General features: G+C 38.8%; 1 protein-coding gene across 4 annotated transcripts in view; it reads right to left on the minus strand.

Annotated features, from left to right (window-relative positions):
• The window catches only part of CACNB2 (calcium voltage-gated channel auxiliary subunit beta 2), a 219,380-nt gene that overhangs the window by 78,427 nt on the left and 126,314 nt on the right, over nucleotides 1–14,639 (minus strand). For all 4 annotated transcript variants that reach the window (XM_034401955.3, XM_034401958.2, XM_034401954.3 and 1 more), the window contains exon 3: nucleotides 12,756–12,875. In XM_034401955.3, coding sequence (XP_034257846.1) covers nucleotides 12,756–12,875 — 120 coding nt within the window. The remainder of the gene's footprint in view (nucleotides 1–12,755; nucleotides 12,876–14,639) is intronic.

Raw genomic sequence — 14,639 nt, forward strand, 5'->3', positions numbered from 1 at the left:
CATTTGGGAAGTGCTGGTTTAAGGCTTCCGGATAAGAAGAATGCACACAATAATTTGTTTGCAGAAACAAGCAGAACAGAATAAAAAGAAAGAACAGAATTCGTAACTAAAATAACTTCAAGTACCTAAGTATTCTAGCCTAAGTATTCTAGTATTCATTTTAACTTTCCAAAGTTGTCAGTGATTTTTTTAAGGATGGTCTCACATACAAACATTGTAATATGCCAAGCTTAATGTAGCTAAGGCTATGTTTAAAGTATGACCAAATGTATATTTAGTAAGTCGAGAGATAAAAGAAACATACTTCTGAAACTAGGGCAAAACAATTTAGTTGCAGTCAACTGGATATTCGGCAAGGTTCAAAAACAATTCCAAATTGCAAATCTCATCACTTGATGATATAAACCAGATTCAGAATATGGTATATTTGCCATTTCCAAAGAAGCTTATATACCGACCATTTATATTTGGACTCATTCCAGCCATCACTGGTTTACGAATTCTATAGTTTCCTGGCTATTAGTTGAGAAGAGTTCATTTTCATCCATAAACTAGCGATAGCTGTTCCCCCTGGGAAAGCTATCTGAACAGCTGAACAGGAAATGAACCCCATATACAAATGATGATATTTTATGATAACTTACTCATAATGGGCTGATGTATTGCAGCAGGGTACCATCTAATCCCACATCAATGAAACATTTTAGAAAGACATCATTACGAACTTTACTAAAAGCCATTGAGATCTGAATCTATAATTGTACCATTTCTTTCCTTCTCTTTACAGCAAATGGTATACATCAAGCAATCCAAGGGCATTTCAAATGGAAAAAACAGAATTCAGATCAAAAGAAGTACTACAATATGTTTCCTTCCCCAACAAAAAAGGGGGAAAAAACAAAATGAAGTTAGTGGACAACCTCCACTGTAGCATTTTATTCCAGATATGGAATAAACAATCCAAAATTCATAGAATACAATATTGTTTTTTTAATTCCAGGCCTAATCACTATGTCAGGGTTCCAAGTAACACCTCCAACGAAAGAAGACTCCGAAGCTCAAAGTTCTTCAGAGTTCCATTTTATTAGAGATGTCATATTCCACATCCAAATCCAGCCCAGCACCACATGTCCATCACATGGCCCAATCAATTCACATCCCAGCTGGAGATGCCTCCCATTCGTACCCCTCCAGGTGCAGGGCAGGATGTCCTTGACTCCCAAAGAAAGGAATGTTATTATGTCTATATATCTCCCCAGCTCCATACATTCCAGGGGTGAAATGCTCCCGGTTCGGATAGGATTGCCCGATCCGGTAGCAATGGTAGTGAGTGGTTTGGAGAACCGGTAACAAAAATCCCTGCATCCCCCACCCCCACCATGCCCAGCTGAGCCACACGATCATCAGAGGCTTTTTTTTTTTTTTTTACTTTTCAAAGCATTTTTTTCTGCAACCTCTTGGCTGAAGAGGTGGTTAAAAAATGCTTTGAAAAGTCTCTGATGATCCCAGCTGAGTTCCCTGATCGGCAGAGAGGCATTTTTAAAAGAGCCTCTCTGACGATCCCAGCTGAGTTCCTGATCGGCAGAGAGGCTTTTCAAAGTATTAGAAAAAATGCTTTGAAAAGTGTTTTTAAAAAGTTGGCCACGCCCACCCAGTCACATTACCCCCCCACCAAGCCATGCCCACAGAACCGGTAGTAACAGATTTTACATTTCACCCCTGATACAATCTCCGCTCCCAGTTTCCCACAGCACTAAATGTGGCAGGCCTGAAGATCCAATGTAAAGATGGCTTTCAGGCCTGACACACTAGTTCCTTCAGTATATTACCAACGTAACTCTTCTTCAAAGAAATATTTGTAGCCAACTTTGTGTCTACTACCTCCAAATCTGGAACATAGTTATTGTCTTTGCCTATAGTCAAATATGAAATATTATAAATTAAAACTTGTAATTTGAAATTATTGTAAACTAAAACTTTTCTGATTTGTGCATCTTTGGCTGGGTGGAAAGTATTACAGTCTAAACAATATAACCTTCCTATTTCTAAGAACAACTGTGTCAATTAGAAAAATGGGATGCAATGGCTAATTTAAAAAATGTGAAATTCAACTTTAAAAATTATGGAAAAAAATAGTGATATGGAAAAGTCGATGGAAGCAGGTATATTGACTTTGGACTAATTAACACATAATAAAAATTAATTTTTAAGATGTGCTATGTTAAAAATAAATATCTTCTATCAGATGTAACTCAATGGCAATATAGAGTTACAATATTTGTAAGCAACATTGTTTGGACCAACAGCATTTTCAGTTTCTGAGGTATTAGAACAATTTGTTAAATTCTTTAAAACTAAAAAACCTATTAGTTTTTATAGGTATTTGTTACCAATAGATCAATTTAATATACAGATGCTAAGAAATGACCGGGATAAAAAATTGGAAGTTCCTATATTGCCTAGTTAATACCAATAGAGAATATTTGTAGCTCAGGATTGATCATGAGGCTCTCTGAGCTTGATTGTTTTCTTGCAGATGTTTCATAACCCAACTAGGTGACATCATCAGTGTTAGAAGGTCTCTATGTGAGTTCTTCTGTCAATATGGATGGGAGTTGTTTTGATGGTTCCTTGATTAGGCTGTTATTTTCTGCTAGCTTTTTTTGCATTGGTATTTCTTTGATTGGGATATTGTTTACTTCTTGATTATTGTAGTATTAATGGTATTAATTTTGGCATTAATCTCTGCTTATCTGGATAATTGCTGGGAAGAGGTCCTGTGGACTTTTAGCTTTTTGATTGTCTCTTTTTAATGGTATGTAGATGTTACTTATCTTTATGTACCTGATTTGTCTGAGTCCAGGTTTCTCGGAATTGTCTAATGTGTTTTTTTACTTTAGCTTGGTTTAGGATGCTCACAGTATCCCAACTGAAACTATGGTGAAGTCTGTCCATATGTTGTGCAATTAAGGAGGACCAAAAGGCCTCAAATTATGACTTATACAACAAAAAATATTCAGAATTTATTGAACTCCATTACATTTGTAGAAAAAGGATTGTCTAAGCTAGAATTTTGTTGAAGATGTTACAAAAATAATACTTTTTTAAAACATATGTTTTTACAATATCCTGTACTTAAAAAAAGTGGTGGACTATATAATGAATGTGTGGCAAAAGCTAAAATGTTCAGAGGGTAATATTCTTTTAAACTATATATCAAGTATATGGGATTTGACAACTTAACAACATTTTATGTATGTATGCATGCATATACATATGTAAGTAAGTGTCACCAATCTCCCCTATAGGGTGACTCTGGATGGCTTAAAATTGAAAAATAATTAAAAAAATTAAAATGAACCAACATTAAAATATTATTAAAAACTGTGCTAAAAGAGCCAAGAGATGGATGGGACAGGGATGAGATCTTGTTACTCTGCTAGTCACCTCCAATGAGAACCCCTCAGGGCCTCAGGTAAACTGGCAACATCAGCTTTTAATACTCTTCTGAAGGCCAAAAGGGAGGAGGCATTTCTCAGCTCCAATGAAAAAATGTTCCACAGGGATGGGACCACAGCAGAAAAGCCTCTTCTCCTTGATCCTACCTCCTTCAATACCTTAACAGATAGGATCTGTAGTAGGCCTGTTTCTCTTGAACAAGTTGGGCTGGCTTGTCCCCTTGGGAACAGATGGCTTCTCAAATACTCTGGACTCATGATGCCATGTAGGGCAGAGATGGGTTTCAGCAGGTTCTGGCCAGTTCTGGAGAACCGATAGCGAAAATTTTGAGTAGTTCGGAGAACCAGTAGTAAAAATTCCAACTGGTCCCACCCCCATCTATTCTCTGCCTCCCAAGTCCCAGCTGATTGGGAGGAAGTGGGGATTTTGCAGTAACCTTCCTCTGGAGTGGGAAGGGAAGGGCCACGCCCACCAAGCCATGCCCACAGTGTCACTGCGTTATTTTATTTACCAGCTGAGCTCATTATTTCTGGACTGTCAGACTCTCCGTAGCTTTGCCAACTTCTTATCAGTAAGCTACGTGTTTCCGTATCCACCCACATTCCTTCACTTGCTTCACACACTCTTTCCTTTGTTCTCTTGCCACGAGTGCCGGTTGCTGAAAGGCAGCTGGCCCAAATTACTTCCAAAATGTAACAATTAACTTTTCTTAGTTAGTGAGGTGTTTTATTTTCTTTATAACAAATAAATGAGTTTTATTAGAAACCTTCCTTCGCGTTTCTTTTCAGATTATTGAATCAAGGAATAAGCCTCGATTCATCTCCTCTAATCTAAACCAGGTTAATTAGTCCCAGAGCCAAACATGGGATTAATAAATGCCCTGACATCTGGTAGCAGATCGGACGGTTTGATTTATGGCTTTTTTCCTTGTTTTGTTACTTCTGATAAGAGCGCATAGGCAATTAGTTTTTAGCTACTGAGGTACGCTAATTATATTGCTAAGATGCCGAAACAGAAGAAAAAAAGGCAAAGTGAAACCAAGACCACTCTTCGTAAATGATTTGATTGATCTTTCCAACGAAGAGGTGGCAGACAGGAGATTTTCAGATTTCCAGCCCCTTACTACAGCCACACGCCTGGAACAAGGAGAAGCTGTGGGAACAGAAATGGAGGGAGATAAGACAGAAGCTGTTTTTGAAGATGATGATTTACGACTGAGGTCAGTAACATTTTCTTCTGATCTTCCAAGCTCTGAAAAAGTCTTCCCAGAACTTTCTGAATTTGTAATGCTCGATGCAAGGCTAAAGCACACTGCCGAGCAAAATTCCTCCCACGCAGAGAGAGAAACAATTCATTATTCTCCTCGAAGCTCTAAGCTCACCCTGGATGAGCTGGCTATGAAAGCCTTTCGTGACTGTATAAAACTCTATGAACAGCAGCTATCCCAGGCAAAAATGGCTATATCTATGCTTGAGCAAGATAAGGGAGATAACTTAAATTTTTCAAAAAGCGCCATATTGCCTTCTTCTCCGGAGCCAAAGACACTCCCCCTGGTGGATTCTGTGTCAGGCCAATTAAGACAGAGGGCACTGCATACGTCACATGAAAGTCTCCCTGATCAAGTTACACATGTCTTACATAACCACTCCTACTCTAAAGCATACAATGCCCCGTATGCAAAGCTGCCCGAAGCTAAAGGTGCAGCGCCATCTGCTGGCAAAAGCAATTTACTACAGGAAGCTGAAATGCCACAAGTGTTTCCACAGGCCCAAACTCAAACACCCCCTGGCGGTGTTGGTGTCCTTTTAGATGGAACACAGCAAAGGCAAATGACTGCATCTCCAGCAGGTCATGCCAATATTGCAGCTTAAGCACAAATGGCAACTGGAATACAGCAGATTCCAGTGCATCAGCCACAGCAGCTACAAATGCCTGCATATGTGCCCCAGCCACAAGTGCAAATAGGGCCACCTCCTGGCCCACCTCCAATGGCACAACCAAGACCATTTTTAGGTCCACAACAGGCACAGCAAATACCACAGGCATTCCTGCCAGCACAGCCAGCATACCAAGTGCAGGCTCCTTACCAGGCATTCTCTGTCTCTCCACTAACTGGTGAGTCAAAACTAAAAATGTCTGAACTCCACGGTTCGAGATTGAAACCTGGTGAACAAATTGGAGGACATTTGACCAAACTGAAAGGTCTGAGAACAGAATTGAGAGAAAGAGGCCATAACATTGAAGATATTCAAATGATCAGCATCATTATTAACTCTTTGAATTATGAATGGAAAGATGCTGTTACAAAGATTAACCAAGTCCCTATTGCTCAACACACAGTGGACAATGTCTGTAGGCTTTTAATTGAAGAAGAGGCATTCATGCTAGCTACTCCACACTTGAGAGGACCACCCGCATCAAGAGCTCCAGCTAGGCGCCCCTTCCGAGGAAGGACCTACGCTCCAAGGATGCCAAGATGCTACACCTGCAATCGCGTGGGACATGCCACCCGGGATTGTCCCCAACGAGTTTCAGCTCCCGTCACATACCAGCCCAGTGGAACAGATTCCAGAGGCAGAGGCAGAGGCGGTAGACAAGGTTGTCATGGTCCCCGGCGTGATCCACAAACTCCACTCGCCACATTGGCTTTAACCAATGATCCACAACCTCAACCAGAGTACGACAGACGACTCCTGTGGACTTTGGACAGTGGTGCAGCATTGCATGTTACCTACAGAAAGGAACTTTTCACAGAGATGCACGAGCCTGAACCAGAACTACGTGAACTTTATTCTTTTTCCAATCATCCTTGTCAGGTCAAAGGAAAAGGAACTGTTTATGTTGAAGAGCTCGATGCATTCATTCCTGATGTTTATTACATACCAACAGCAACCAGTAATTTGCTTAGTTAGTGTCACTTGTCTAGAATGTTAAAGTTCCAAGTTCACCACCTTGAAAAAGCAAGTTACATAATTAAAGATGGAGATATTGTTGCTGAAACCATATTAATTGGTGGTGTTTATTACTTAAAGCCAAAGCCTAAACCACAAACACAGGCAAGTATACAAACTCCAAAAAGGGAACGCACAGGCCCAGATAGAGATGCTCCAGAGAGAGATCCTGTTGCTATTCCTAAGGCTCCTAAAGCCAACAAAAAGAAAATTGGTAAACAGGTTGCTCAGAGCAAGCCTGAGTTTCCGCATAAAAATGTTAATGTTGAGAATTCACTAACAGGTAAACCTTTGCATTCCAGGTGTATCCACAAATGGCATAGAAGATTGGGGCATGCCAGTTTCCGTGTTCTTAGGAAGATGCCGGAGTTCGCAAAAGGTTTGGATCTAAAGGGGTGTAAGGTGTTTTTGGATTGTGCTGTATGCAAAAAGGCCAAATCCAAAGCAGCAGCCATTCCCAAACGTGCTACACGCCTGTCAACACGCATTTTTGATTTGGTTCACATTGACATAGTTGGTCCATTCCCGCCATCATTTGGTGGTAGAAAATATTTTCTAACAATTGTTGATAATTACTCTAGATATGGATATGTATATCCTATGAAAGAAAAATCAGAGACCTTTCAGATCTTTAAAGACTTTGCAACCCTTGTTTCTACCCAACACCAAGTTCGCATCGCCAGAATCCAGAGTGATCGTGGTGCCGAGTTCATGTCTCAGCGTTTCCAGGACTGGATGCGTAAGAATAGAATTATTCATCAGACTTCACCCCCTGACATACCGGCTCACAATGGAGAGGTACTGCAAACCATGATGCGTTGTCTCCTAGAAGACGCCAACCTTGATATGATATACTGGGGTGAAGCTATCAAGTATGCAAATTACATTATTAACCGTACTTGGAGCAGTGTAATAAATCAGACTCCTTTCTTCATGTTGTATGGCTACAAGCCTGATCTTAAAAACATCCATATTTTTGGTTCATATGCTATGGTGAACATTCCCTTAGCTCAAAGAAGAAAAGGAAGTCCAGCAGCAAAGAGACTGAGATTTATGGGTATTGATGATAACTCAAAATGGAGCAGATTTATTGACTCTAAACATGCAATTGTGATTTCCCAATCTGCTAATTTTGAAGAAGATATTGACTGGTCCAGGATTCATTCCAATGATCCTGGAGTTTATTTTCCCAGAGATGATACTGCTGATGCCAAGCAGATTGATGATCAAGATTCCACTGATTCTTCTCAACCCAATGTTCCGTCTTCGCAAGCCGCGGATGCTGACGCTAGCGACGAAAGTGAGGACGAGGACGAAGAAGAAGACTGGACAGTTGTCCCGAGACGTTCCAAGAGGGCCACAAAAGGGATCCCTCCACAACGATATTCTTGGCAACTGACAAAAGCACCCTTGCCTTTGATTTGCAATGTCACACTTCCACCTGATAATTTCACACAAATCAAGCAGCTCCCTGATTCAGAGCAAGACAAATGGTATGAAGCAATGCAGGTTGAAATGGACAGTCTAAAGAAACTTAAAGTATTTACACCTGCAAAACCTCCAGCAAACAAAAAGGTCATTGGCACTCGATGGGTCTACAGAATCAAAAAGAAACCAAATGGTGAGTCACTGTACAAGGCCAGACTTGTAGCTCAGGGTTTCGCTCAACGTTATCCTGAGGACTACACAAACACTTACTCACCGACAGTCAGAACTGAGAGTGTAAAAATTGCTTTAGCAACTGCAACTATCCTTGGTTTAGAAGTTTTCCAGTTTGATGTTGACACGGCTTATCTACATGCAGACCTAGACGAAGAGATCTATGTGAGAAGTCCTCCAGGATTCCGACAGCAAGAAGGGGATACCTGGTTTCTAAACAAAAGTCTCTATGGTCTGAAACAATCTGATTTAATGTGGTATTTATGTCTTACTGACAAACTAAATTCAATGGGCTTTATTAAGTCCGAAACTGATGAGTGCGTGTTCACAAAAAGATCTAACAATGCATATGAGATAGTTCTTGTTTATGTTGATGATATTGTTTATATTGGTCCAAATAAGCAAATGAGTGAAATTTTTGCCAAAGCTTTGCAGAGATACTTCACATTGAAATCATTAGGTCATATTAGCACTTATTTAGGTGTTCAGATTGAAAAAACACAGAAGGGGTTTAGTCTTTCACAAGAGGATAAAATTGAACAAGTTTTGCATCATTGCAACATGAAAGATGCTAACACAACAAAGACACCCATGCAAACAGATTTTCACAACTTGACACAAGAAGCAAGTCCTGAGTTCGAGGATCAAACACTTTATCGTTCAGTCATTGGATCACTATTGTACATTAGTAGTTGGACCAGACCCGACATTGCACTTAGTGTTAATCTCTTATCACGACACGTAGGTAAGGCAAAACAGTTTCATTGGACATGTATTAAGAAATTATTGAGATACCTAAAATACACTAAACACATGAAGTTATTGTTAGAACCAACACATACTGATTATGCAGAATTATGTTGTTATGCAGATTCTGATTGGGCAAGTGATAAGAAATCACGTAAAAGTACTTCAGGTTATATGATGTTCTTAAATGGATGTCCTGTTTATTGGCAAGTACGTAAACAGAATTTTGTTTCTTGTTCATCTACTGAAGCTGAATATGCTTGTGTTTCAGATGCATGTAATTCTCTAACTTGGTTTGATGCTTTGGTCACAGATATCTGGACACACCCGATCCGACCGATCACCGTGATGGAAGACAATGAATCGGTGGTTTATATTTCTGAATCTCATTTCACAGGTTCTAGGTCCAGACACATTGACATCCGTTATCAAAACATAAAACATTTAGTGAAAAAAGGTTTTGTCAAAATGTAATATGTATCTACACATGATCAAATTGCTGATATGCTCAACAAACCACTTCCAGCAGCTCAACATGAGTATCTGCGTAAGAAGATGTGCCTTATTTGATGATGAACTGATATTCGCTCAACTGGCAAAGAAGGGGAATGTCACTGCGTTATTTTATTTACCAGCTGAGCTCATTATTTCTGGACTGTCAGACTCTCCGTAGCTTTGCCAACTTCTTATCAGTAAGCTACGTGTTTCCGTATCCACCCACATTCCTTCACTTGCTTCACACACTCTTTCCTTTGTTCTCTTGCCACGAGTGCCGGTTGCTGAAAGGCAGCTGGCCCAAATTACTTCCAAAATGTAACAATTAACTTTTCTTAGTTAGTGAGGTGTTTTATTTTCTTTATAACAAATAAATGAGTTTTATTAGAAACCTTCCTTCGCGTTTCTTTTCAGATTATTGAATCAAGGAATAAACCTCGATTCATCTCCTCTAATCTAAACCAGGGTAATTAGTCCCAGAGCCAAACATGGGATTAATAAATGCCCTGACACACAGAATCGGTAATAAAAAATTTTGAAACCCACCACTGAGGTAGGGTTTTAAAAGTATCAACCAACACTGAATTGGATCTGGAAGCAAATGCCACTAATGCAGCTCATGCATTATATGTGCAGCCCTAGGAGCTCCCAAGACTGTGAGTCGCTGCATTCTGCACCAAATGCAGCTTCCAAATACTCTTAAGGGTTGCCCATGTAGAAATCATTGCAGTAATCCAGTCAAGAGATGACTAGGGCATGAGTGATCATGCACAGAGCCTCAGGATCCAGGTAAGAAGCAACTGGGATACAATGCAAAGTTGCAGAAAGACCCTCCTAGCCATAACTACAACCTTCTCTTTGAGCAAAAGTCATTGGTCCAAACTCCCAAACTGCACACTGGATTTGTCTGGGGAAGTGCAACCCCATGCAGAGTTAATATTCATAAACTGCTGGATCCAGAGATCCCCTCAGTCTTGCTTGGCTTCAGCTGATGCCTATTGACCGCCATCCAGATGCTTACAGCTTCCAGATATTTAGAAAAGGCAATCACAATATTGCTTGAATCACCAGTGATGGAGATATAGAGCTGTGTTATCATTGGCATACTGATATCTCATCTCATGGTTTCAGATTATCTCACTCAGTCGTTTCATGTAGATGTTAAAGTGAAGTGTCAACCCCACAAAAGAGTGGACCTCTTAACCCCTATTAACAATGATAGAGCCTGGTCTTAAAAAAAAAGCTGAACCAGTACCATATTGTGCTGCCCATCCCCATTCCCCATAGCGATCCCAAAAGGCTATGGTCAATCAAAAGCTGCTGAAGATCAGAGAACAAGAATGGATGCAGTATCTTCATCCTACACTTCCCAGAGATTATCCACAAGCATGACCAGTGGTGGGTTTCAAAATTTTTTACTACCAGTTCTGTGGGCGTGGCTTGTTTGGTGGGCGTGGCTTGGTGGGTCTAACAGGGTCAAACTGTTCCCAGATAATCTGGCAAATCCATTCCACAGGTATTTCCAATGGACTCAAACTGAGAATGGATCCAAGCGATTTTATCGATCAAGAATTCAACAAGTTCCTCTGCACAGCCCTGTAAATGATTGTTTGAGCCCTCCTTCCCAAGGAGTGACTGATGAACTTGAACAGGGCCATCAGCTGAAACTCTGTGGGTGCAATCACACTGGAGAAATAGTGATGTTTTACCACTCCTACGATCACAAGGTAGGCCTTAATTGCAGCTCTAACCTATGTCTGGTTTGCTTCATTTTTTAATTTTCCTCCAGCAGTGCTCAAGCATAAATAACATAAATGGATTCTCGAAGGACTTATTATGGCTAAAAAATCTGATATTGCAACATTGAACATATAAATGAATGGCCCAATCACTCAATGAGTTATAGACCTGATTACACTTGCCACGTCTATAGGGTTGACTAGTTTGCAGATTTTATAATGAAATATGGAACAAATTTATACAAAATATAAATTTAAAAACAATTAGTTATACAAATGTATTAGAAATTAATAAATATGTATTTAATATTTACATATATATATATATATATATATAATTATTGTTATGTAATGATCTTTAATATATTTTTGTTGTATTTTTTCACTTTAAGCACTTTTTATGCTTGGTTTTTCTATATATGGCATTATAACTACCTTTGTATTTTTGTCTTTTCTTTTTCAAAAGAAAAAAGCAATAAAAATAAATTTTAAATGCCTATGCTCTTTTTTAAAAAATTAATCAGGTGGATCTAAGTTTAATGGTTGGCCTGTAATTAATCAAATTCAGAGTTTATGATTAGGGAATCAGTTTCAAAATAAAAACTTAGTTGTTTTTAAAGATAAAGATTTTAAAGATTCCCAGGATGAAATGCTACAAATATTAGAAATATTAATTTAATTCATTCTATTTTGGTGCTGTCCAACTCTGAATTGTCTCTGGGTGGTGTACAATAAAACCAAACAGAATAAAAATACAATGCAATAATTAAATAAAAGAAATAAAAAAGAAGACCGAGTGGCAGATCAATGGGTGCTACAACAGCAAAGGCACCCTTCGAGTCCTAATCAATAGCATTGTTTAACAGAAGGAATTGGAAGTTCACTAGCTCTATTGTACTGAACCATTCAGAAGGAAATCATATCTGTCTATGTCTAGAATATGATGATGTTCATCCATCGTGTTCAAAGAGGACCTTGACATTTAACAGGTTGTGGGCTGTCCACGATGTGTCCACAGGTGGCTGGTAAGGCCTATTCGGGCACGAAATGTTCTGCCACATGTCGGGCAGGCATGTGTGGGCACCATTGTCACAGCATTTGCAGCTCTGGCTTTGCAGAGTGCTCTAGAGTATCTTGCTATAGTGAATAACCTTTTAATAGTTTTTTTCTAACATGCAATATTCAAATAGTTGGTAAAGTATTGTAAGAGAAGTTTGGTTACATTTTGCAAACTACTTATTTTGTAATCTCTCCACATGAAATAAAACAGAGAACACTGTTCTCTTTGAGACAGTGATTTGCATCATGTGAGAAGCAATAATCAATCTCTTCTCTCAAATATATATTGTGAAAGACCAATCATTCGCAACTACTGTGCAATTTGTTATGTGTACTATTTATTTGTACACATTTATTTGTACATTTATTTGGATATTTGCACTGCATTATCAAGGTTCTAGTGTATGTATACATGAAGATTCCCATGGTGCACGGAAACTAGAAACTAGAACTGCTTGTCCCATACAGTTTAAATAGACTTGTAACTGGCAAATATTTTTTGCTTTGCAGACCTAGTTTGTATGCAGTAACACCAACTTTGTGATGTACCTTTTTATACACATAAGAACAATGCCACCAAAAATTAATCAGGTAATTGTTTTATTAGAACTATCATTCCCCTGAATCATCCCCCCGCACCTCTTACTTTTGCTTTTTCCAGCTGTGTCTGAGCCTGTCGTTCAGCCTCTCTCCGCACCGCTTCTCTGTCCTCCTCAAGAGACACATCTGAATCAGACGGACGGCTGGTATAGGAGTCCGCTGAACCCTGAGCAAAAGAAAAACAGAGATTGAAAAATACAATTATGATCTTGTTTCAAAAAATCAGAATTTTCGGTGAGGTTTCTTTTTCAGAACCAACTGAAAATCCTGATCTTTGTTTTTTTTAATTGCAGTAACTGCAGTTAGCCTCCATAATAAATGAATGCATAGAAATGGTTTTAATTCTGAAGCCATTCTGAAAACCAATGTTCATTGTCCAGAATTATGGTTACTATTCTGTCCTTCCTTCTACTCAGCAAATGATTTTTGCTTTGCAAAGATAGGTTCTGTGAAATAGTATGAATGATGCACTGCAGGCTAAAGGATGTGCAGCTGTTTCAAGAATAGGTTTATATCAGCAAACTAGAAGCAAGGCAATTTGACTCTAACTAGATCAAAAATACAAGTTGGTAGGAATGATCCTTGAAAAGGATTGTAACTTCAGCTATGAGCTACAGATAATATCTTAACTGAAAAATACCTCTTCAAATACCCTTTTCCTTCAGAAAATAATGACTCAACCATTCAATAAAAATAGAAAGGATTTCAAATCAAATTGTGGCTGACAATATATCTGCAGTCAAGTAATAACCAACTACCAAGGTAATGATGCCAAATAACTACATAAACAACATATATCTTTCATTCTATCTCCACCCCTTTCTGCTACAGTCAGAGGAATGAAACCTGCTAATTCAAAAGGAATAGATGCAAGCAGTGCCTTCCTCAGCCTGCCTGCAATGCAAAATATGCCCGCAAATTGAAACGTATAGCTTACACAAATATCTGAATTCTTCAGCCGTCCGCCTTTGGCTCTTTTCAGAAGCCTGATCCACGTGGCCTTCATTAGCCAGCCAGCTTAGTTATTGTCTGCATCTGCAGAGCCCAGCACAGTTTCTCATACGTGTGAACATTGAATACTGCAGAATCACAGTTCTTTGCACATCCATTCTCTGCTGCAAGATCTTTCTTTTCAGCTTAACAACCTTTCTATGTCTTTCTGTTCTACTGTAAGTAAATTCTTAATTTGTCAGGCCACAAAAATACAAAGATGTTTTATTAATTTGGGAGAAAAATCAAGACCAAGTATATTCTAAGAGATATAGTACCACATTAATATAATCAGCACACATAGACAGACTGTATGCTTTGTCCGTTGGTGCATGCATTTCTGAATTTACTTCACTGCTCTTCCCCCACCCCCACCCCCTTTACTACGTAAATTCAATGTTTACAAAAGAATCTTTATGAACTCTGTGTAAAATGTAACATTTGAAAGTGCAAAGTTCATTTCGTCTCTTCAGAGCTTGAGCGTATGGGGGGATGGAGCAGTGTTTAGAACCTTTTCACAGGACTGGGCATGCTCCATACATACAGCCATTTACGTAGATGCTCACATCACACTGTGTTGCTAGTCTATGTCAAACTACCATTTTATATCTCAAAGGTAAAGTTCTGAAAAGCAATACCGTTTTTAGAAAGCAGAAATACCTAATACATTATTTTATTCTTTGCTATATATTTGAGAATTGTTTGTGTTCTTTACTGAATTTGAAAAACAAACCTATATTGTAAAAATAAAGACCACTTCTAATTACTCTCAATGTTTTCATTTGATTAACCTCTATATTAGTAACACAATATGTATCATTGATATTTTATTTTTATCTAAAAAACTGACAACACATGCCTCACCGCATGTATTAAAGAATAATACTGAAGGATAATAACTGGTTTCACATGTAAATTGGACAATGAATATGAATGACAT

Source organism: Pantherophis guttatus, chromosome 4, assembly GCF_059756535.1.
Source record: "Pantherophis guttatus breed Tessera chromosome 4, ASM5975653v1, whole genome shotgun sequence".
NCBI classification, from domain to species: Eukaryota; Metazoa; Chordata; class Lepidosauria; order Squamata; family Colubridae; genus Pantherophis; species Pantherophis guttatus.